Genomic DNA, 23,625 nt, shown 5'->3' with positions numbered 1-23,625 from the left:
TGAAGGCTCTGGTCTAGAAATCAGACCCCTAACCCAGAATCTTAGTAAACCAAGCCTTCTTTTCACCAATCCCAATAGCCAGGTAGCAGAGCCAGCTACTCTAATTTCACACACAAGGAAATAGATGCTGATGCTCAGTGACTTACTCAAGATCATCCCGCCAAGAAAAGACAAACCAAGCCTGGAATGCAGATCTGATGACTCCAAGGCCCTTGCCATGACCCTGGGCCCTCAACACATGGGACTCTGAATCTGAATTACATTCTATAAGGGTTCAGATTCAGACCACAATAATCCTCAACTCAAAACTGTCCAAAAGCCCCCTACCTCCCTTTGAGGTAGCCAAGCCCCAGTGAGGACCCACGATGCTCATGCACCTTGGCCCTCCACCTTTCTGGCTTCCTCACTTCCAGCTGGCTCACTCCACTCTGGCTCAGGGGCCTACTTGCCATTCCCTAGGAGACCAGACAAGACCCTACCTCCTGTGAAGGGTCCTATGTAGCATCTAGGGACCTACAGGGCTTCCTCCATGATCTCCTTTGGGTCTTTATTCAAATCTCACCTTCTCAGTTGAGGCCCTCTCTGACCAGCCCATTTAAAATCTCAACCTACCTCCCAATCCAGCACTCCCTCTCACTCTACTCTGATTCATTTTGTCCACAACACATATCATCATCCGAAATACTATATATATCTCATTTGTTTATCGTCTGTAAAGATCCAAGATGGCAGACTTTTTTGTTCCACTCACTGCTGGGTCTCTGGCACACACAACAGTGCCTGGCACATGAGAGATGCTCAGCACATTTCTGTTTAGCAGATGAACGGCTGCTGCCCATACAGGCCTGTGGGACGGAGATGGCGATGGGGCACTGGTCGAGCTTCATTCTCCAGGTGATCAAGCCCAGTACCCTGTTCTCCACTCGCAGCTGAGACAACTCTACGCCCATGGCAAATATCCAAAGTCAGCTGTGAAGACTGAAGCCGCAGCCAGAACTCCCCTGGAGGCATCAGAAGAGACTAGTTCTTACTGCTGCTGGTGCTTTTAAGGTCAAACAGACTAGGCACCATCACAAGCCAAACTCAAAAGGGAAACTTAGGATCCAACTGGCCCCTTCCCAGCAGCCACAGCCCACCATGCCACGGACATTTTGTTGAACCAAGAAGGGCAATGGTCTCTCCCTTTAGAGTTATAGAAGGAGATCTGGCTGGGGGAGCTCCAGGCCATTGTGCAAAGACCACTCCTAGGGGTCCAAGCCTCCTTCTGGAACACGTTGCTGCTCTTCCCCAGCACCTCATTTTCCAGCAGTAGGATGGGCGTGCCTGCCCTGCATTTTTGAATCCTCAGGATTCTCTGCCACTAGCTTCCAAAATAGAAAGGGCTGGGCCCTCTATGAAGGTCTGCCCCACACTGCCTACAATCAGGGGTTCTCTAGCAGGGTAGCCAGGACCCCCTCCCCACACTGTCAGACCCCAAGCTAATCTCTAGTATGGTTTTTCATATGCCGAGCCAAATTTGAAGACCACCTGAAGGTCTTCCCACACTCTTTGCATTTGAAGGGCCTCTCTCGAGTATGAAATCTCTTGTGGCTAATGAGTTGTGAGCTCTTGCTAAAAGTTTTCCCACATGTGGTACATTTGTGGCACTTTCCCCCAGTGGGTATATCCTGGAGCCCAGTGAGTCCGGAGTTCTGATCACAAGTTTTCTCACAATCTTCAAGAGGTTTCTTCTCCTCACTTGGTTTTAATTCCTGTAAACTCACCCCTGTATCCTGGCGAGAAGACAACCCAGCCACACTGCATTCAGACTGGGCCACTCTGGTGTGTTTTCTCTGATGAATACAGAGAGTATGTCTTCCAATGAAATCTTTCCCACACCACTGACATTTAAATGGTCTCTCTTTCGTGTGGTTTCTCTGATGATTAACAAGGCGATAATTTCTGTCGTAAGATTTCCCACACAGATTACATTTATAGCGTTTCTCTCCACTGTGTATTCCCTTATGATCTAAAAGACTTCTTTTACGTGTAAAGCTTTTCCCACATTCTTGGCACCAAAAAGGTTTTGCACCAGTGAGTATTTGTGACTGCAGATTTGGAGCATCTTCACTTTCATGGTACTCATACGGTTTCCCCAAAGAGTGAACCCTCTGATGTCGGGAGAGGTTAGAACTCCATCTGAAAGACTTCCCGCACTCCCTGCACTTATAAGGCTTCTCTCTGGTATGAACTCTCTGATGGATAAGGAGGAATGAGTGATTACGGAAGGCTTTGCCACACTGGCTGCATTTGTAGGGTTCCTCTGTGGTGTGACTGCTCTGAGGAACTTGGAATGCTCCGTCCTGACTAAACGATGGCACGTCCTCACTAAACGATGGCACGTCCTCAGGCTTTATTTCGACGGCATGCTGCCTCTTATGAACGATAAAGGCCGACTTATGAGGAAACTCTTCTGCACATTCACTGCATTGGTATGGTTTCTCGCCTGTGTGAATTCTCTGATGATCAATGAGAGCTTTCTTTTGATTAAAGGTCTTCCCACACTGCTGACACAAAAGAGCTTTCTCCACAGTGGGGGCACTCTGGGGCTGACTGTAGTTGGAGGTCTGCCTAAAGTCTTCTCTACATTTGTCTGGATCACAGACCTCCTCTTCCTGGTGCAGTCTCATGTGACGAGTGAAGTTTGACCTCCACCTAAATGTTTTCCTACATTTGATGCATTTATAGGGTTTCTCCTGGGTGTGAATCCTTTGATGTTCAAGAATATATGACTTACAGTGGAAGAATTTCCTACACTGGCTACAGTCAAAGAGTTTCTCCCCATTTTGGTCTCTCAAATGATGATCAAACCCTGAGCCACAAGAGAGAGCTTCCTCGTGCTGATAAGATTCAAGAAATTTCTGCTTAGCATGAATTTCCTGGTGCAGGCGGTAGGCAGACATGCGTCGGAAAGCTTTGTCACATAAACTGCATTTATAAGGTTTCAATCCAGTGTGAATTTTCTCATGTCGCACACGGTTCGAGCTCCACCTGAAGGCTTTCCCACAGGCCCTACATTTAAACGGCTTCTCTTGAGTGTGAAGTCGCTGATGACATGCAAGATGGGAGCTATGACTGAAGGTCTTCCCACAGTCACTGCACGTATACAATGTCCCCACCATGTGAAGATTCTGCCCGTGTTGGTGATGAGAACTAAGGCTGAAGTCCTTCCCGTGTGCATCCTTTGCCTTCCCTTTCAGTCCAGTGTGAATTCTCTGATGTAGGCTAAACCCCCCAATCACGCGTCTGAGCCCTTTCCCATATTCCTTGTAATCACAGTGGTATGAACTCCCTCTGAAGTGTTTGCCATAGCCATGTTTAAGGGACTGCTTTTTTCTGGGTCCTCTCAAACATGTAATATGTTTTAGATGAAGACTATTACTTCTTCCCGATTCTTCACAGTCTTTTCCTGTCCCGTAGCTGGAATTGGTCTCTTCTTTCTTAACTGTCACTTGTATGGGGTTTCCACATTGCTCCTTTAACCTGCTCTTCTGTGCAAAAGATTCTCTGAGCCCTGTTCCCTCAGAAACATTTGCTGCACCATGACATTCTGATGGCATAGCTTCTTCCAAAGGTTCATGTTTTAAGATGAACTTGTCTGTTTTCACATGGAGCTCATTTCCTGACACAAATAAAACAGAAGAGAATGTACTCTTGGGAGTTCCCTGGTGGCCTAGTGGTTAGGATTCTGGGCTTTCACTGCCGTGGCCTGGGTTCAATCCCTGTTCAGGGAACTGAGATCCCAGAAGCCACTAGGTGTGGCCAAAAAAAAAAAAAAGGGAAAGAGAATGTTCTCTTTTCCCATACTTGGAACTGCAGAAAGCACCAAGGAACCAAAAAATGTCATGAACTTAGGTGGTGAGGCTTTTGCCTGACTGCCAATACCTTTACAAAATAGTCAGGGATAAGGCAAAATATGGAAGAGTATTCCAGACGACAGGAAAGGGAGAGGAGAAGCAAGACGGGTACGGCAGCTAGCTGTACACATCCAGTGAAAAACAAAAACGGTTGAGAAGCAGGTGTTAAACAGCAAGAGAGGGGAGAGGAATCATGACACAGAGCATGATAGGAAGGTTTCCAAGAGCTGAGAGGTGGGGCTCCTAGGAGGACTGGCTGCAAGGGCTAGAGGTCAAGCCTACCACGGGGGAAGGACCAAGCAAAGAGGAGCAGCAGGAGTGGGATGAGGGTTCCTAGGAGCGGGAAGGGGAGAGCAGCACAGGGCTGAGGAGGAGCATCAGTGAACTGACAAGGACAGTGAAGCCCTCAGTGGGCAAGAGCTGTTACTGAGAGTGCTGCTGGGGAAGGGGCAGGACCAGAAACCAATGTCTAATAGGCCGGTCTGGAGGGGAGAAGCCCAGGCACCCAGTACTTCTTAGCAACACTGCTAAGGATCTTCCTTCCAGTAAACAATGGAGTAAGTTCCCCATGATTTTCTTAGTATAAAAGACCTTAAGAAAGAGGAGAGTAGATGCGGGAGGAGCAAGACCTGGTCAGTTCTCTGGAACTCACCTGCAGGGGCAGCACTTGGACTCCCCTTAGGATGAGCTCCCTGGACATTCAAGCCCCACGGCTCCCTTGCCTCCAACCAGGAGATCAGAGCAGGTTTGGTGAATGGCCCCACTGCAGAAGAGAAGAAAATGGGATGTGAATGGAAGGTAGATGAATCATACAGAACTACTCTCCAGGACCCTCTCAGGCCTGAGCTCCTGGTAGGGAGGAGGGAAAGCCAGGGAGGCAGGTGGAGGAAGTTAGGACAGGAGGCCTATACAGGAATTTCTGACAGCCCTGAGCAGAGACAAGAGAGGCTGAGAGAAGCCACAGACAAAAGGATCGCTAGCATTCTCCAGAGCCACATGACAAGTCAACTAGTTAAATCAGCCAACTTATTTTGGATGCTTAAATGGACTAGGAACTTGACACATATGACTTTTAATCTTTATATTAACTTAGCATGACAGGCATTAAGATTAAGTGATTTGGTTAGTAGTTAGAGAGACAGGACCTAAACCCAGGTCAGGCCCCTTTCTATGCACCATAATGAAAACTAAGAAGGCAGAAGTAGAGGTAGGTAGAAGCATGGGGATATCAATGCCTTACCCAAAGAAGTCACGTTCCCATAATTCTCTAGCATCACATCCCTGTATAGGTTCCTCTGAGAAGCGTCCAGCCATCCCCACTCATCCTGGGAAAAGGTCACCTCCACATCCTTGAAAGTCACAGCCTCCTGAAAAAACATGGTCCTATGCCTTAGAGCCAGTCCACAACTCCCAGCTTTTAGGAGGGGGCAGGGGAATGAGGCTGGCTCTGAGTTGAGTACAGGATGGATCTGATAAAGGGGAAAGTGAAGATCATCACCCAGCAGAAGAGCTCTGGGCTCCTGGGGATAATCTGGTCTCTGGGACATGCGTCTCGGGATGTGAGGTCACTGGACAGAAAGACACAGGACAGGCGGGAGCTACAGCTACCCCATGAGGCAGCAACGGTGGGACATCAGGAAGGACCGAAGGTTCTGTGGCTCACCTGAGGCTGGACTGTCACCAGGTCTCCTGAACATCCCTCTCTCTGGGAAAGGGCAGAAACCTGTGCAGCAGGAGGATCTGAAGAAGAAAGAGTCATGAGAGAGGGCAGCCCAGCTCTGGTATCCCACTGAGAAGCCCACTCTTCCCCCCACGTGGAGGACTCCCGGGCCCACAGGCAGGTATGGACTGTTTTAAACACCCATTTCACATTTCCCTGGTGTCTGCTGGGGTCAGGAAGTTGGGGGTACAATGGGAGGAGAAGGTAGGTAGACATGGGTCACAGGATAGAAAGGACACAGAGCTCAAGGCCAGGACAGAAGGGATTCTCCTGAGAGGACAGAGGGTGAAAAGACAATGTTATAGGAAATTTGGGAAGTGTGGCATAGGCTGGGGTCTTAGAGCCAGGCGGCAAGTACCGGGTTGCCCAGCCAGGAAGTCACGCACTCCTATTTCATAGGGAGGCTGCAGGTGGTCCCCCAGAGCCGAGCTGCTCCTGAGAGGTGAAGCAGGGGGCCATATCTGTGCGGCTTGCAGGGCTCCTGTGCCCATCCAATGCACATCTGGGCTCTGGGCAAGGGCTGGGTCCTGGCAAGAAGAAAATGTTGTGAGAGGATCCTCGTGGGAATCAGAAAGCAAACTCACAGAACTGGTCACATGGCCAATCTCTAAAAGGTAGAGGCCCAGGGAGCGGTGAGCTAGGTCCTTTATTACCTACAGGTAGAGGGAAAAGGAGGAATAGAAAGCCCAGAGAGGATCCCCTCACCCCTCCACCTCCCTGGGCTCTAATGCGGGCCATGGGGAGACAGGTGAAGCCAGATTCCTGCCTGACATAGGAAAGCAAATGGCAAGTCAGTGACAGCACTGCTGTCAGGCCTCGGGTGCTGCAGGATACCTCCCCACTAGCCCTCAGTCCCCACCCCTGGCCAGGAACTTAGAAATAAGAAATTTATCCCTGAGAGTTAAACTGATAATGGTTCACAGCAGAGATGCAGTCAGATAACATCTATCAAGTTTCGGGCACTGCTCTAGGTAATGATATGCAAAGTGACCTCGAAGAGGCAGGAAGGCTCCCAGACTATAAACCTGACTAAAATAGCAACACCACTAGAGAGACAATGCTAACTGTGAGGGTCAGCTATGGAATCACAGAAGAAAAAGTCTCAGGTGCAAAAACAGGGAGGTACCCATCCAAGCAGAGACCTGGAGAAAGGTGGTCTCTGTGCTGGGACTTCAAACAGTCCTGGTCTCTGGAGGCAAGGCTATCCCTGATGCAAAAGTGAGTATAGGAAGCTACAGCCAGTGAACTTCAGGTTTTTCTGGCCCTGTGGCCAAGACATTCTCTACACTGATACAGACGAATCTTAGCCTGAGGCCATTAAGTACCTAATACCGAGCTATAGACTGAAGAAGATAAAGTGATCACAGCAATTTATCTCCTGTTCCTCCCAAATCCTACCAAAGGGAGAATAAAGAAAAAATAACAATATGGAAGCATAGACAAATGAGTTTAAGGACAAACTTTCTCAGGCCCCTGTTTCTCAAATTTTGGTAATTTTGATAAACTATAATTTATATGCATCTTGAGCATTTCTGTTCATTTTTTAGAATCTGGTAGGCTTTTTTCCAGGCTCTGTTTTTTGTTTTCTAATTTCTAACTAGCTTTCAACCAGGTAGGCCCTTTCCGCTCGTTTGGCAATGTTTTCATGGATTTTTAAACCACACACCTAGCTCTCGACTGACTTGAATATACCCAAGCCACAATTTTGTACCTACTATGTACCTTATTTGCTTTAAAAGTTATCTTTAGGTCATTTTGAACAACTCATGGTTTTGGTAAAAATTATAAATGTTCTTTTAGATTTTAAAAAATAGTACCCAATGTTGGGCAAAAGGTTTTCTTGTTTAATATTTGTTATCATTTATTGCTGGTAGACAATGTTCAATGTTTTAATTGATCTAATTTTTATATTAAATTTAGGGGAGAAGTATGTCAAATATGTTTCAGAAATCTTAAAAGTAACTTTCATTTATGCATGAATCATACATGTAGAATTACACATACTTTATAAAATTTTTTAAAAGCCTACAAAAATAATAAATGCTCTTTAAAGAAAAAAAAACCTCAAAGGTACGGAGAAGTATTGAGAGGCTGGCCTGAGTGGGGCAGAGGGGCACGCAGAGTGCACTTTAACTGACCCACTGCTCTACTGCCTGCACTGGGACTGTCAGCTCTGTTTCCTAGCACCAAGCCCAGGGCTGGGCACATGGTAGGCACTCAAATATGTAACGAACAAATTCTCACCGTTAGATCAGTCTTCCATTTTGTTTTCAAAAACTGAGGCTCTGAAGGTACCACAATGTTGGCAAGAACACCAAGGTTGTGGAATGCAGTCTAAAATTGTGATCTTCCAATTTCCTAGCCCTGGGCTGCCCCTCACCACTCTTCTTCCCCATCTCCCCCGCAAAGAACAAATCCTCAAAAGTTTACTGAGAAAGAAGTAACATGGTTTGTGTAGACTGCTCTTCTAGGTCTCACGATGTACTTAGAAGCCAAGGATCCTGACACTAATTCCCCCGTGTACGAGCAAGAGATACCACCCCCACTTTACAGGTTAGTACAAGTCAAGTTAGGTATGTGGAGATGTACTTTATGCACTGTTAAGTCAATGTGTCCAAAACCTCATTACTGTTTATGGATACTTGCAGACCCTCTTCTTCCTGGAGCTTATATTCCTCTGGGAAAGAGGGAAGGGCTGCCTGCTAAATGGTCCTTTGCTTAGGATCGAGTTCTTAGCTGCTCAGGTGCCATGGGAATGAGAAGGGAAGACCTCCCCTGAATTCTTCCGTGTTGAAGGTTCAGAGGCCCACCCCCCCACCCACAAGCAGGCTCACGAGCAGGCAGAGTGGGCACCGCACGCTTGCTCACACTCACACGTGGGCACCGCACGCTTGCTCACACTCACCCTCCATGGTGTCCCATAGAAGTCCCTCTGTAGCTCTTCCAGCAAGGCCACAACGTCCCCACCACTCTCAGGGTGATGCAGCTGCACCCAGGTCCGAAGCTCCCCTGGCAGGATGCTCAGGAACTGCTCCAGGACCAGCAGCTCCAGAATCTGGGCCTTTGAAAGAACATCTGGCCTCAGCCACCAGCGGCAGAGCTCCCGGAGCCGGCTCAGCGTCTCTAGAGGCCCAGAAGACTCATGGTAGCGAAGCTGTCTGAAGAGCTGGCGGAACAGCTCCTGGCCAGGACGATTGAGTGTCTGTGGTCTGGCAGCTGGCACTGAAGTGTAGCTTTCATCCTCTTCTTCCTTCTTTATCATCTGAAGGCGTCCTCGCTCCCTTGAAGCCTTGGCCTGAGCTGGATGGACAGCATACCACCTGCCTGGAGGCATCACTCCTGTTCAAGGTCTACCCACCAGAGTGCAAGCAAGTCTGCGTTAGTTGTATGTATCACTGCTGGGCCCTCGGGAGTATCTTTTCAGCACTGCTGGGGACAATGCCATTTGCTGGGACATCAGAAGTCGCTGGCAAGAGACTGAAATAACCAACATTACTGTTCAGGAGGGATGTGAGAAGGATGGTGCAAAGTAGATGCTGTTAGTTAGGATCATCTTTAGATTTCTGAGAAAAGGACTCATGAACATTTGCACAGTGGAGCCTGTCAGGATCAAGCAGACCAGGAAAAGGGATCATATTTGTGGTTACCAGAGGCAGGGGTCGCGGGTACTAGATGAAGGCAGTCAAAGGTACAAAATTCCAGTTATAAGATAAATAAGTACTAGGGATGTAATGTACAACTTGATAAATATAATTAACACTGTTGTACATTATATATAAAAATTGTTAAGATGAAAATCCTAAGAATTTTCATCACAAGAAAAAAATTTTTTTTACAAGAAAAAATTTTTTTCTATTTCTTTAATTTTGTATCTAAATGAGATGGATGTTCACTAAACTTATTGTGATAATCATTTCATGATGTATGTAAGTCAAATCATTATGCTGTCCACATTAAACTTATACAGTGTTGTATACCAATTATATCTCAAAAAAACTAGAAGAAAATTTTTTTTACTTTAAAAAAAAATCAGTGGTATTTCTACATAGTAAAAATGAACAAACCAAAAATAAAATTAAGAAAACAATTCCATCTACAATCACATGAAAAAGAATAAAATACTTAGGAATGAATTTAACAAAATAAGAACAAAACTTATACTATGAAAACTACAAAACACTGTTAGAAGAAATTAAAACTTTAAATAAATGGAAAGACATTCGTTGTTCACGGATCAGAAGACAAAACATTGTTAAGATGACAATACTGTCCAAATTTATCCATAGATTCAAAAAAATCCCTATCAGAATCCCAGCTGGCTTCTTTGTAGAAATTGAAAAGCTGATCCTAACATATGGAAACTCAAGAGACCCACATAATACACAACACAATCTTGAAAAAGAATAAGCTGGAAGAGAGGGAAGAGATCAAGATGGCAGAGTAGAAAAAAGATGGCAGAGTAGGAGGACAATGAGCTCACATCCCCCAGAACACATCAAAAATACATCTATGGGACTTCCCTGGTGGTCCAGTGGCTAAGACTCTGAGCTCCCAATGCAGGGGGCCCAGGTTCAATCCCTGGTCAGGGAACTAGATACCACCTGCTGCAACCAAGAGTTCACTTGCTGCAACTAAAAGATCCCACATGCCACAATCGAAGATCCCACACTAGGCAATTAAGACCTGGTACAGCCAAATAAATAAATAAATATTTTTTTAAAAAACACATCTCCACGTGGAGCAATTCTTACTAAAAACAAGCTGGAGATGGGCAGAAAAACTCTTCTACAACCAAGGCTATAAAGAAAGATCCACAAGGAGTAGGGCAGGAAGAGAGGAGAAGAAATTATGTTGGGACCTAAGCCGAGAGGAGGGGACACAGAAGAGGGCGATAATCATGGGCTCACAGATCCTCACTGGGGAATGAGGGGTTCAAACCACATATTGGGCACCCCAGATCTGGAGTCTAACACCAGGAAGACGAGTCCCCTTGGCTGCTTTGAAAACCAGTGGGACTTACAGGAGGGCTCCACTCGTGAACAGCACGCACACTACCGGAAACAAAGTAAAGGAAGTAAAGGAAGCAGACTGAAACCACCCGGGGCACTGGCTGGTTTCCTGCGACCACCCCAGCAAGCAACCTGGCCCACAGCAAGCACCCACTCCAGTCCCTCGAACTCTGGTGTAGCTCCCCACTAGGGTGAAGGCTGCCATTGCTAAGGAGAGTGCACACTTGGGCAACAGACCTGACACTGCATCTGAGGGTGGCTATTGCTGGAGATGCAGAGGCAGCAGACTGGGCAAGGGTGGCAAGGGTGCCAGTCCTGGGAGGGAGGAGAGCACATACTTAAAAGAAACAGAACAGGCTTGGACCCGACCCTCAGGGCTTTTGCTCCAGCAACTTGAGACACACCCTTGCTCCCAATAGGGTGGTGTTGGCTATTGAGCATAGGAGAAGCTCTGGCTCACACCTGGCTCTAGCTCTAACCCCTCCATCTCCAGCCCCACCTCCCACTAAGGTGAGAGCTGTGAGCACACCCTGGGGGAAGGTGTGACTCATGCTCACGTCAGATCCAGTTCTCGCACCAAAGCCACTGGGCACACACAGATTGTATAGGAATGCTCTCACGCAAGGACACCCCTTCAAGATTGGGACAGGTAACTTGTTTCACCTAATTTCACAGAAACACAAAAAGTTAAGTAAAATGAGAAGACAGAAGAGTCTGTCTCACATGAAAGAACCAGATAAATCCCCTGAAAAAAAAAACTAATGAAAGAGAAATAAATAATTTAGCAGATAGAGAGTTCTAAGCATCAGTAGTAAGAATGGTAACTAAATTAGGGAAAAGAATAGATAAACACAGTGAGAATTTTAAAAAGGAACTAGAAAATGTACAAAAGAACCAGTCAGTAATGAAAAATACAATAACTGAAATGAAAAACACACTAGGAGGAATTAACAGCAGACTAGCTGATAGAAAGGAATGCACAAGTGATCTGGAAGGTAGAATAATAGAAATCACCCAATCAGAACAGCAAAGAAAAAACCAGATTTTTTTAAAAAATGAGAACAGTTTTAGAGACCTCTGAAACAATATCAAGCATATCAACATTCACATTATAGGGGTTCCAGGAGAAGAGACAGAAAAAAGGATTGAAAAGGTATCTGATGAAATTATGACTGAAAACTTCCCGAACCTGAAGAAGGAAGCAGATATCCAGGTACAGGAAGTTCAGAGAGTCCCAAACAAGATGAACCCAAAGAGACCCACACCAAGAAATGTTATAATTAAAATGGCAAAAATGAAGGATAAAGAGAATTATAAAGGCAGCAAGAGAAAAACAAAGAGTCATATATACAGGAACCCCTATAAGGCTATCAGCAAATTTTTCTGCAGAAACTTTGCATGCCAGAGGGGAGTGGCATGATATATTTACAGTATTAAAGGGGAAAAACCTACAACCTAGTACACTTTAACCAACAAGGTTATCATTCAGAATTGATGGAAAGATAAAGAACTTCTCACACAAGCAAAAAACTAAAAGAGTTCATCAATACTAAACAGGCCCTAAAAGAAATGTTAAAGAGTCTTCTCTAAGTGGAGAAGAATAGGCTACAATAAAAAGTAAAAATTTATAGGAAAGGGGACTTCCCTGGTGGTGCAGTGGTTAAGAATCTACCTGCCAATGCAGGGGACATGGGTTCGAGCCCTGGCCCAGGAAGATCCCACATGCCGCGGAGCAACTAAGCCCGTGCGCCACAATTACTGAGCCTGTGCTCTAGAGCCCATGAACCACAACCACTGAGCCCATGTGCTACAACTACTGAAGCCCACATGCCTAGAGCCCGTGCCCCACAACAAGAGAAGTTACAGCAATGAGAAGCCCGGGCACTGCAACAAAGAGTAGTCCCCACTCACCACAACTAGAGAAAGGCTGTGCACAGCAACGAAGACCCAATGCAGCCAAAAATAAATAAATTTTAAAATACATATATAGGAAAGGAAAAACCCCACTAGTAAAGGCAAATATATAGTAAAGGCTGAGGATCAACCACTTAAATAAGCTAGCACAAAGATTAAAAGACAAAAATTGTAAAATCAACTGTAACTACAGTAAACAGTTAAGGGAGAAACATGGATGTAAAATATGAAATCAAAAAATGTGGGGGAGGGGAATGAAAAATATAAATCGTTTAGAATGTATTTTGAACTTAAATGATTATCAGTTTAAAACAAGTAGATATAGTTACAGGTCAACATATATGAACCCCATGATAACCACAAATCAATAAACTATAATAGATATACAAATACTAGAAAGAAAGGAACACAAGAATACTACTAAAGAAAATCATCAAACCACAAAGGAAGAAATGAACAGAAGAATACAACAAAGAAGAACTATAAAAAACAAGAAAACAAGTTAACAAAATGGCAAAAAGTATATACTTATCAATAATCACTTTAAATGTCAATGGACTAAATGCTCCAATCGAAAGACAAAAGGTGGCTAATTGAATATAAAAACAAGATCCATCTATATGCTGCCTATAAGAGACTCATTTCACAGCTAAAGACACCACAGACTGAAAATGAGGGGATGGAAAAAGATATTTCAAGCAAGTGGAGACGACAAGAAAGCTGAGGCAGCTATACTCATATCAGACAAAGTAGACTTTAAAACAATGTCTATAACGAATGACAAAGACGGACATTACACAATAATAAAGGAAATCAATACAAGAAGAAGATATGTGGAAATTCCCTGGCAGTCCAGTGGTTAGGACTTTCACTGCCGATGGCGTGGGTTCAATCCCTGGTCAGGAAACTACAATCACGCAAGCCACACGGCGCAGCCAAAAAAAAAAAAAGATATAACATTCATTCGTTAACATATATGTACCCAATATATGACCACCTAAATACAAAAAGCAAATATTAACAGACATAAAGGGAGAAATTGACAGTAATACAATAACAGTAGGGGACTTTAACACCCCACTTACATCAATGGGCAGATCATCTAGACATAAAATCAACAAAGAGTGGTATTAAATGACACATTAGACCAACTGGACTTAATAGATATCTATAGTACATTCCATCAAAACCAACACAATGCACATTCTTTTCAAGTGTACATGGAACATTCTCCAGGATAGATCACATGCTAAACCACGAAACACTCTTAACAAATTTAAGAGGACAGAAAGTATATCAAGCATTTTTTCCAATCACAATGAAACAAAACTAGAAATCAATTACAAGAAGAAAAATGGGAAAAATACAAACATGTGGAGACTAAACATGCTACTAAAAAACCAATGGGTCAAAGAAGAAATCAAAGAGAACATCTGAAAGTACCTTGAGACAAATAAAAATAAAAACACAACTTTCCAAAATCTATGAGACACAGATAAAGCAGTTGTTTATAGCAATACAGGCCTATCTCAAGAAACAAGAAAAATCTCAAACAACCAAACTTACCATCTAAAGAAATTAGAAAAAGAAGAAGAAATGAAGCCCAAAATCAGCAGAAGAAAAGAAATAATAATAAAGACCAGAGAGAAAATAAATAAAATTGAGATTTAAAACAACAGAAAAGATCAATAAAACTAAGAACTGTCTGGGTTTTTTTTTGAAAAGATAAACAAAACTGATAAGCCTTTAACCAGGCTCTTTAACAAAAAAAGGGAAAAGACCCAAGAAAACAAAATAATAAATGAAAGAGGAGAAACTACAACCGATATCACAGAGATGCAAAAAAATCCTAAGAGAATACTACAAAAAGTTACATGCCAACAAACTGGACAACCTAGAAGAAATGGATAAATTTCTAGAAACCTACACTCTTCCAAGGCTGAATCATAAACAGACAATCTGAACAAACCAATCGCTAGTAGTGAAATTAAATTAGAAATCAAAAAACTCCCAACAAACAAAATCTCGGGACTGGATGGCTTCACAGGGGAATTCTACCAAACATATAAAGAAGAGCTAATACCTATTCCTCTCAAACTTTTGAAGAGGAGAGAACACTCCCAAATTCATTGTACAATGCCAACATTACCCTGATACCAAAACCAGACAAAGACACTACCAAAAAAGGAAAATTACAGGCCAGTATCTCTGATGAACCTAGACACAAAAATCCTCAACAAAATATGAGCAAACCAAATTCAACAATATATAAAAAGGATCACACACCATGATCAAATGGGATTTATTCCAGGGATGCAAGATGGCTCAACATCTGTAAATCAATAAATGAGATACACCACATTAACAAAATAAAGAATAAAAACCACATGATCTCAATAGATGCAGAAACAGCATCTGACAAAATTTAAATCCATTCATGATAAAAATTCCCTTCAAAGTTGGCTTACAGGGAAATATCTCAACATAACAAAGGCCATTTATGACATACCCAGAGCTAACGCCATAGGATAAAAAGCTCAAAGTTTTCCCTCGAAAATCAGGAACAAGACAAGGATGCCCACTCTTGCCACTTTTACTTAACATAGTATTGGAAATCCTAGCCACAGTAATCAGACAAGAAAAAAAAATAAAAGGCAACCAAACTGGAAGGGAAGAAGTAAAAATGTCCCTACTTGCAGATGACATAATACTATATATAGAAAACCCTAAAGTCTCCAAAGCTTCCACCAAAAAACTGTTAGACTAAATTAATTCAGTAAGGTTGCAGGATACAATATTAATATATACAAATCTATTGCTTTTCTATTTACTTGTAATGAAGAATCAGAAAGAAAATGCAAGAAAACAACCTTACTTAAAATTGCATCAAAAGGAATAAAATACCTAGGAATAAACTTATCCAAGGAGATGAAAGACCTATATACTCTGAAAACTATAAAACATTATTGAGGAACTTCCCTGGTGGTGCAGTGATTAAGAATCCGCCTGCCAATGCAGGTGACACGGGTTCAAGCCCTGGTCTGGCAAGATCCCACATGCTGTGGAGCAACTAAGCCCATGCAACACAACTACTGAGCCTGCACTCTAGAGCCCGCGTGCCACAACTACTGAAGCCCTGCGTGCCTAGAGCCCATGCTCCACAACAAGAGAAGCCACTGCAATGAGAAGCCCGTGCACCACAACAAAGAGTAGCCCCCACTCGCCACAACTAGAGAAAGCCTGCACACAGCAACAAAGACCCAACACAGCCAGTAAATTAATTAATTAAAAAAAACATTATTGAAGAAAACTGAAGATGAAACAAAGAATGGAAAGAAATCCTGTGGTTATGGATTGGAAGAATTAATATTATTAAAATGTCCATACTACCTAAAGCAAGCTACAGATTTAATGCAATCCCTATCAAAAAACCCACAGCATTTTTCAGAGAACTAAAACAAATAATCCTAAAATTTATATGAAACCACAGAAGATCCCAAATAGCTAAGGTGATCTTGAGAAAAAAGAACAAAGTTGGAGATATGCTCCTTGACTTAAGAGTACACTACAAAGCTACAGTAATCAAAACAGTATGGTGCTGCACATGTGTGCACACACATACACATACAAGACACATAAATCAGTGGAACAGAATAGAGAGTCCAGAAATAAACCCACACATTTATGATCAAATAATCTACGGCAAAGGAGGCAAGAATATACAATGTAAAAAAAGACAGTCTCTTCAATAAGTGGTGCTGGGAAAACTGGACAGCTACATGTAGAAGAATGAAAATTAGAACATTTTCTCACACCATACACAATAATAAACTCAAAATGAAGTAAAGATTAAACTCAAAATGGATTAAAGACCTAAATGTTAAGATCAGAAACCATAAATCTCCTTGAAGAAAACATAGGAAGAACACTCTTTGACATAAATCATTGCAATATTTTTTTGGATCTGTCTCCTAAGGCAAAGGAAACAAAAGCAAAAATAAACAAATGGTACCTAATTAAACATAGAAGCTTTTGCACAGCAAAGGAAACCACTGACAAAATGAAAAGAGAATCTACTGAATGGAAGAAAATATTTGCAAACGATATTACCGATAAAGGGTTAAAATCCAAAATATATAAACAGCTCACACAACTCAATGTCAAAAAAACAAACAACCAAACTAAAAAATGGGCAGAAACCCTGAATAGGCATTTTTCCAAAGAAGACATATAGACAGCCAACAGGCCCATGAAAAGATGTTCAACACTGCTAATCATCAGAAAAATGCAAATCAAAGCCACAATGAGATATCACCTCACATGTCAGAATGGTTATCATCAAAAAGATCACAAATAACAAATGTTGGTGAGGATGTGGAACCCTAGTACACTGTTAGTGGGAATGTAAATTCGTGCAGCCACCATGGAAAACAGTATGAAGGTTCCTCAGAAAACTAAAAATAGAACCATCATATAATCCAGCAATTCCACTCCTGGGTATATACCCAAAGAAAACAAAAACACTAATTTGAAAAGATACATGCACCTCCGTGCTTATAAAAGCATTATGTACAATAGGCAAGACATGGAAGCAACCTAAATGTCCATCAACAAATGAATGGATAAAGAAGATGTGGAATATTGCTCAGCCACAAATAAGAATGAAATTTTGCCATTTGCAACATGGTTGGACCTGGAGGGTATTATGCTTAGTGAAATAAATCAGAAAAAGAAAGACAAATACTGTATGTTATCACTTAAATATGCAATCTAAAAAATGAAACAGGGACTTCCCTGGCAGTCCAGTGGTTAAGACTCCGAGCTTCCAATGCAGGGGGCGTGGGTTCGATCCCTGGTAAGGGAACGAAGATCCCACATGCCGTGTGGCATGGCCAAATAAATTAATTAATTAAAATTTAACATGAAACAAATGAATATAACAAAACAGAAACAGAGAAAACATTTGTGGTTACCAATGGGGAGAGGGAAGGGAGGAGGGGCACGACAGGGGTAGAGGATTAAGAGGTACAAACTACTATGTATGAAATAAATAAGCTACAAGCATATATTGTCCAGCACAGGGACTACAGCAATATTTTATAATAACTTTGAGTGAGTATAATCTATTAAAAAAATGAAACACTAAAACTAAAAAGCATAAGCTGGGAGAATAGATTTCATAACTTACTTTATAAAAAAGCAGCAGTCATCAAGACAGTGTGGTTCTGGCATAAGGAAAGACATAAAGATCAATGAAACAGAATTAAGAGTCCACAAATTGTCTATGGTCAATTTATTTTTAACGAGTGTGCCAAGACCAAACAAAGGGAGGAAGAATAGTCTTTTCAACAAGTGGTACATGGACAACTATATGTCTACATGAATAAGAATGAAGTTGGACCCCTACATAATACAATATACAAAAATTAACTCAAAATGGATCAAAGACCCAAATGTAAGAAACTAAAACTATAATATTCTTATCATAAAATGTAAGTGTAATACTTTGTGACAATGGATTAGTCAATGGATTCTACCAAATGCATCCCACATGCAAAAATAAGAAAAAATAGATAAATTGGACTTCACCTAAATTAAAATTCTTGTGCTTCAAAGGTCTCATGAAGAAAGTGAAAAGACAACCCACAGAGTGGGAAAAAAAAATTTACAAATCACATATCTTATAAGGGACTTGTCACTAGAAAATATAAATAACTTACAATTCAATAATGAAAAGACAACACAATTAAAATTAGACAAAGCATCTTAACAGACATTTCTCCAAAGAAACTATAAAGATGGCTGAAAAACACAGAGGATCCTCAACAACATTAGTCATCAGGGAAAAAGCACATCAACACCACAATAAGATACCACTTCACATCCACTAGGATGGCTAGAATCAAACAGTCAGAAAATAACATGTTGGTAAGGATGTAGAGATAAACACTGGAACACTCATACACTGCTGGTGGAAATGTAAATTGTGCAGCCACACTGGAAAACAGTCACGCATCATTAAGTTAAACGTACAGTTACTACTTGCAACTCCATTCCCAGATAGACGGATACAGCCATCCTTCAGTACCTGCAGGGGATCACACGAAAAACGAGTTCTATAGGGAGGGTGGGAGGGAGGGAGACGCAAGCGGGAAGAGATATGGGAATATATGTATATATATAACTGATTCATTTTGTTGTGAAGCTGAAACTAACATACCATTGTAAAGCAATTATACTCCAATAAAGATGTTAAAAAAAAAAAAAACGAGTTCTAGCTAAAGATTTAACTTCAAAAACAAACAGGGACTTCCCTGGCAGTCCAATGGCTAAAACTCCATGCTCCCAATGCAGGGGGTCTGGGTTCGATCCCTGGTCAGGAAATTAGATCCCACATGCCACAACTAAGAGTTCGCATACCGCGACTAAAGATCCTGTGTGCCACAACAAAGACCTGATACAGCCAAATAAATAAATAAATTAATATTAAAACAAACAAAAAGGAGTAAGAGCCCTGGGGTAAGCAAGGATTTCTTAAGGAAACAAAGGAAAAAGGGTGATATATGACTATTCAGTATTTTAAAACCTCTTGTCCAAAAAAAAAGAACAAAAGCACAAACCACTGGACAGAAGTGTAAATGTTTACAGCCACTAGGAAAAGTAGTTTGAAAGTCTGCAGTGAAGCTAAAAAGTCATATTACCTATGCCCCTGAAATTTCAGTTCTAGGAAGCTCCCTGGAAAAACACTTGCACAGGTATTGAGGCATTTACACAGGTGTTCACTAGAGTACTCTTTGTAATAACACAATATTGGAAATGACCTACTTGCCCATCAATACAACTAAATAAAAGTGTAGCACTTTATAGGATGAAATACCATACAACAATTTAAAAGACTGTACAAGACCTTTAAGAAAGAATACAATTGTTTCACTGTTCACTGGGTGGTCAAGCTATGCAGCCAAGGTTAAAAAGCAGATCAGTGCCACCCACAGAAGAGACAGAGCGTAATTCTAAGTTCCTGAGAACAGACAACACACACACGAGGCTCAAGTGATACAGTGTTCGCTTAGAGCAAGAGAAGAAAACAAAGTGTACAAGATTCAACCCCCTGCAAACCATTGGTCCCCCATGACCAACGGATCCACTTCGCAGCCAAAGCCATGCAGGTGGAACAGATACCAGCACCACCCTTCATGATACAGTAGAAGAACCTTGGCCCTTACCCATGGGGTCTGAAATACAGAAAGCAAGGGAGGGCCTGGGGGCCATTGACACATGCACCTAAGAAGAAAAAAGGGGGGCTTCCCTGGTGGCACAGTAGTTAACAATCCACCTACCAATGCAGGGGACACGGGTTCGAGCCCTGGTCTGGGAAGATCCCACATGCCGCAAAGCAACTAAGCCCGTGCGCCACAACTACTGAGCCTGCACTCTAGAGCCTGCGAGCCACAACTACTGGGCCCACGTGCCACAACTATTGAAGCCCACATGCCTAGGGCCCGTGCTCAGCAACAAGAGAAGCCCACGCACCACAACGAAGAGTATCCCCCACTCACCGCAACCAGAGAAAAGCCTGCGCGCAGCAACAAAGACGCAACGCAGCCAAAAATAAAATAAATTTTTTTAAAAAACATAATTCTCCAAAAAAAAAAAGAAGAAAAAAGGGGTACACATTAAGCACTGAACAGGTAAAGATAGTCCCTCAAAAGGCTAAGCACAGCACAGGCTATGAGGGCTCTTGATTTCTTTGCAAGAAAATGTCCTCAGCCAGGGCTACTCTTGCAGAGTTATGCTAGAGAGAAGCAGCTGCGCCTGACTGCTTTTCCCAACAGTATCAAAAACGTATGCTAAGTTAAAAAGAACTTAGGTATAATTGGAGAAAAAACCTAAAATCATATTTATGTTTAAATTTCTTAGGTCTGATGTACATAAAAGCACTCGAAAGGTTTTTATTTTTTTATTTTTTCGAAAGGTTTTTAAATGGCCTAAAAAGATTTACAAAAACTCCTGATTGTGGAAGTGGAGAGGTTGGAAATATCAGTTAAAGGGAGACTTTATTTGTAGTGATTTGATTTTTTTAACACAACATTTATGTTCAAGGTCTCTTTTTCTTTTAAGATTGTACAATGATGACTGCAAATATGCCGAAATGTTAGAAGAGGTTACTCCTGTGTGTTGGAAATACGCCTGCCTGTTATTTTCTTCTTTGTATTTTTTGTCTTTTCCCAATTTCCCCCCCAAAAAAGTAAATTAAGAGGCAAGTTTTAGAAATTATACTTATGAGCTCACTTATGTCTTAAACAAAATAAAAATAAAGCACAGTTTGCATAGGCACAAAAAAGTTCCTAAGCCTTGGCCACCAAAGTGTTTTCAGCATTTAATCTCCTCTGGCAAGTGGGACTAGAGAGCTTTCCATTCCTATTTGTCTATGTTCCCTGAATTGTACATTATTTTTATAATCAGCAAAGTGATAAATAATTCTGCTTAAAAAACAAAGCAACTGGAATTCCCTGGAGGTCCAGTGGTTAGGACTGGACGCTTTCACTGACCAGGTTCAATCCCTGGTCAGGAAACTAAGGAACCAAGATCCCGCATGCCACGGGGTGCAGCCAATTAAAAAAAAAAAAGGTACTGAGTACCAGCTCCCAGGACTGAAAAGGTGGGCACTCAGCAGAATAGGTTACATGTCCTTGAAGGGCAGTTGTATGTAGATGGTGGCTGCAGCTCAAGTAACTGCAAAAGGGAAAAGAAACCCCACTGACCCTTGTTCTGTTTTAGCCACTGAGTCAACAACCAAACCAAAGAAGGCTGGTTGAACTGAGAACAAAGTAAGACAAAAATTGACAACTGAGGTAGAGAACAAAAGAGAGTAAAATGCTGCCCAAAACCACAACATGCAAAAGAAAAAAGCAAGAAAGAGCATATTAAAACAAAATCAAACCAAGAGTCTACAAAGAAGTATGTATGGCTGTTAGCATAACTGCCACCATCATGGGCCCATTCAATTCCTCCTGTCCCTCCAGTGACCCTTCCTGTGACTGTACTATGAGGTAAAATCACTTTTCTGTCATCAAGGGCTTTGTAGTTAATAGATATTGTTTTAGGATCATTAGTTCCAGGTGGCCTCTATGCTCTAACAGTCTCCAAACAGCGATGAAGATCTTCACTGACACATTCCCATCGCCCACCAGACGAGTTAGCCATTCATAAAACTTTACTTAGAAATGCACTTCCCGGAAAAAAAAAGAAAAAAGAAATGCACTTCCTATTTCCAAGCACATACCCCCCCATACCTAGGTTAACAATAAAACTGTCCCAGAGGCCCCTCAGTGGTGCGGAGTGCAGCTGCAAATGCTTCTAGTTCACCCACCTGATCTCACCATGTGAGTAAATTACCCTCTAATAAACTGATCCATTGATTATATGGAGCTGCCTGCCTTCTTTTTCAGTCTTAAGCTATCTTCTCAGTTCAATGGGCACTTTTCATTCCCTCCGTCCTCCAACTGAAGTATGAGGTAGACTGCAGACCTTGGCACCTGTTGTAAAGTGACCCCATTACTCAGTGCACCAAGTCACAGATGATGGTCATCTTCCCCTGAAAGGGTGGAACCTTCCACCTCCCACCGCTGTTAAGAAAATTTAAAGAAACCGTTACTTCAACCAGAAGCCATCATCACCTACAAACATCTCCTGAACTCAGCAAGTACTGCTAGGACTCTCCAAACAGATGACTGTAAACTGAGATGGGATGAAGAAAGCATGCCATCTATGTGGCTGGACCACACTGACTTCACTTTGTCAGCTCCATCTTAGGCCCACAGTCCCCTTTCTAAGCTTTAGCCTACTCACAAGGAATGCACCCAAAGCCAGATAAGTTCCCTATCAACTCTTACTCTTGCCTTTATCTGATATGAAAACTGGAAGAATGCATTTTGCTAGTCTAGATGGTTAATGGTCCATGAGGAATAATGTTCATGAGACCTCAGAAGGGAGGAGAAACCCCCAGTTCCCACTGGCACGAATGTGCTTCTCGCTTAGTAGTCAGATTCTATCTTTAGCTTTGGTCCCTTTAAATTCCCCCATGCCAGGGCTTCCCTGGTGGTGCAGTGGTTAAGAATCCACCTGCCAATACAGGGGACACGGGTTCGAGCCATGGGCCAGGAAGATCCCACATGCCGCAAAGCAACTAAGCCTGTGTGCCACAACTACTGAGCCTGTGCTCTAGAGCCCGTGCTCTGCAACAAGAGAAGCCACCGCAATGAGAAGCCCGCACACCACAACGAAGAGTAGCCCTGGCTCTCCGCAACTAGAGTAAGCCTGCGCACAGCAACAAAGACCCAGTGCAGCCAAAAATAAATAAATAAAATAAATAAATAAGAAAACATTTTTTAAAAAATAAATAAAATAAATAAATGAATTCCCCCACGCCCCTTCTGGCAGCATAGAGTTCAGCTACAAATGCCTCTGGTGGTTGTCCGCCCGTACTGCCCCTATATAAGTACCCACAATAAACATCATAATTATACTTCATGGAGTTGCCTGCTTCACGTTTTGGTCTCAAAGTTTCTTCTCAGTTCGGAGGCTATTATTCAATATCCCCACCATCATCCAGATAAAAGAAATTGCAGTGCTGCTACAAGGGGATGGAGAATCAATTGAAGAACTACTTTGGGATCATACGCGCTGACGAAGCTGCTGAAGTTTTGGCAGAGAAATGAAGCTTTGCTGCGAAAGAAGGGGATGGGGTAAGGAAAATAAGTACACAGAGAAAACAAAAGCAAAGAAAAACTGAGAAGTGATAAGGTACATAACTGAAGGCCTATAAAAAGAGACTTGAAGACACAACAAGGGGAGGCTGAAGAGGAAAGGTGCCTCCGGAGCGGCAGGGGCAGGCTCCAGCCTTGCTGAGCCGCAGCAGCACCAACGGGAGCTGCTCAGGAGGGAGCTGAGAGTCAGAGAAAGAGGCGAGAGACTTTCCCAGCCAAACTTGCAGAAAGACTGGGGAAGAGAAAGACACTCAGGTGCAGAGAAATCCGGGAGTGAGACGCAACACAATGAACTGGAGACCAGAGAGAAATATTTT

General features: G+C 42.5%; 1 protein-coding gene across 3 annotated transcripts in view; it reads right to left on the bottom strand.

Moving 5' to 3' along the window:
* Window positions 1-1,428: 1,428 nt before the first annotated feature.
* Window positions 1,429-23,625, bottom strand: part of ZNF445 (zinc finger protein 445) — a 26,958-nt gene continuing 4,761 nt past the window's right edge. Inside the window, exons 2-7 of one of the 3 annotated variants that reach the window (XM_027088385.1) lie at window positions 8,522-9,093; window positions 5,975-6,143; window positions 5,560-5,636; window positions 5,137-5,263; window positions 4,549-4,659; window positions 1,429-3,661 (exon numbers count right to left, since the gene is read on the bottom strand). In XM_027088385.1, coding sequence (XP_026944186.1) covers window positions 1,479-3,661; window positions 4,549-4,659; window positions 5,137-5,263; window positions 5,560-5,636; window positions 5,975-6,143; window positions 8,522-8,950 — 3,096 coding nt within the window. In that variant the 5' untranslated portion in view covers window positions 8,951-9,093 and the 3' untranslated portion in view covers window positions 1,429-1,478. Of the gene's footprint in view, window positions 3,662-4,548; window positions 4,660-5,136; window positions 5,264-5,559; window positions 5,637-5,974; window positions 6,144-8,521; window positions 9,281-23,625 lie in introns of those variants that run through there. The other 2 variants (XM_027088383.1, XM_027088386.1) reach the window with 2 other exon arrangements.

The sequence above is a fragment of the Aethalodelphis obliquidens genome, unplaced genomic scaffold (assembly GCF_003676395.1).
Source record: "Aethalodelphis obliquidens isolate GAN/ISIS:26980383/991018 unplaced genomic scaffold, ASM367639v1 scaffold62, whole genome shotgun sequence".
NCBI classification, from domain to species: Eukaryota; Metazoa; Chordata; class Mammalia; order Artiodactyla; family Delphinidae; genus Aethalodelphis; species Aethalodelphis obliquidens.
This window is presented reverse-complemented; position numbering and strand designations above follow the sequence as displayed.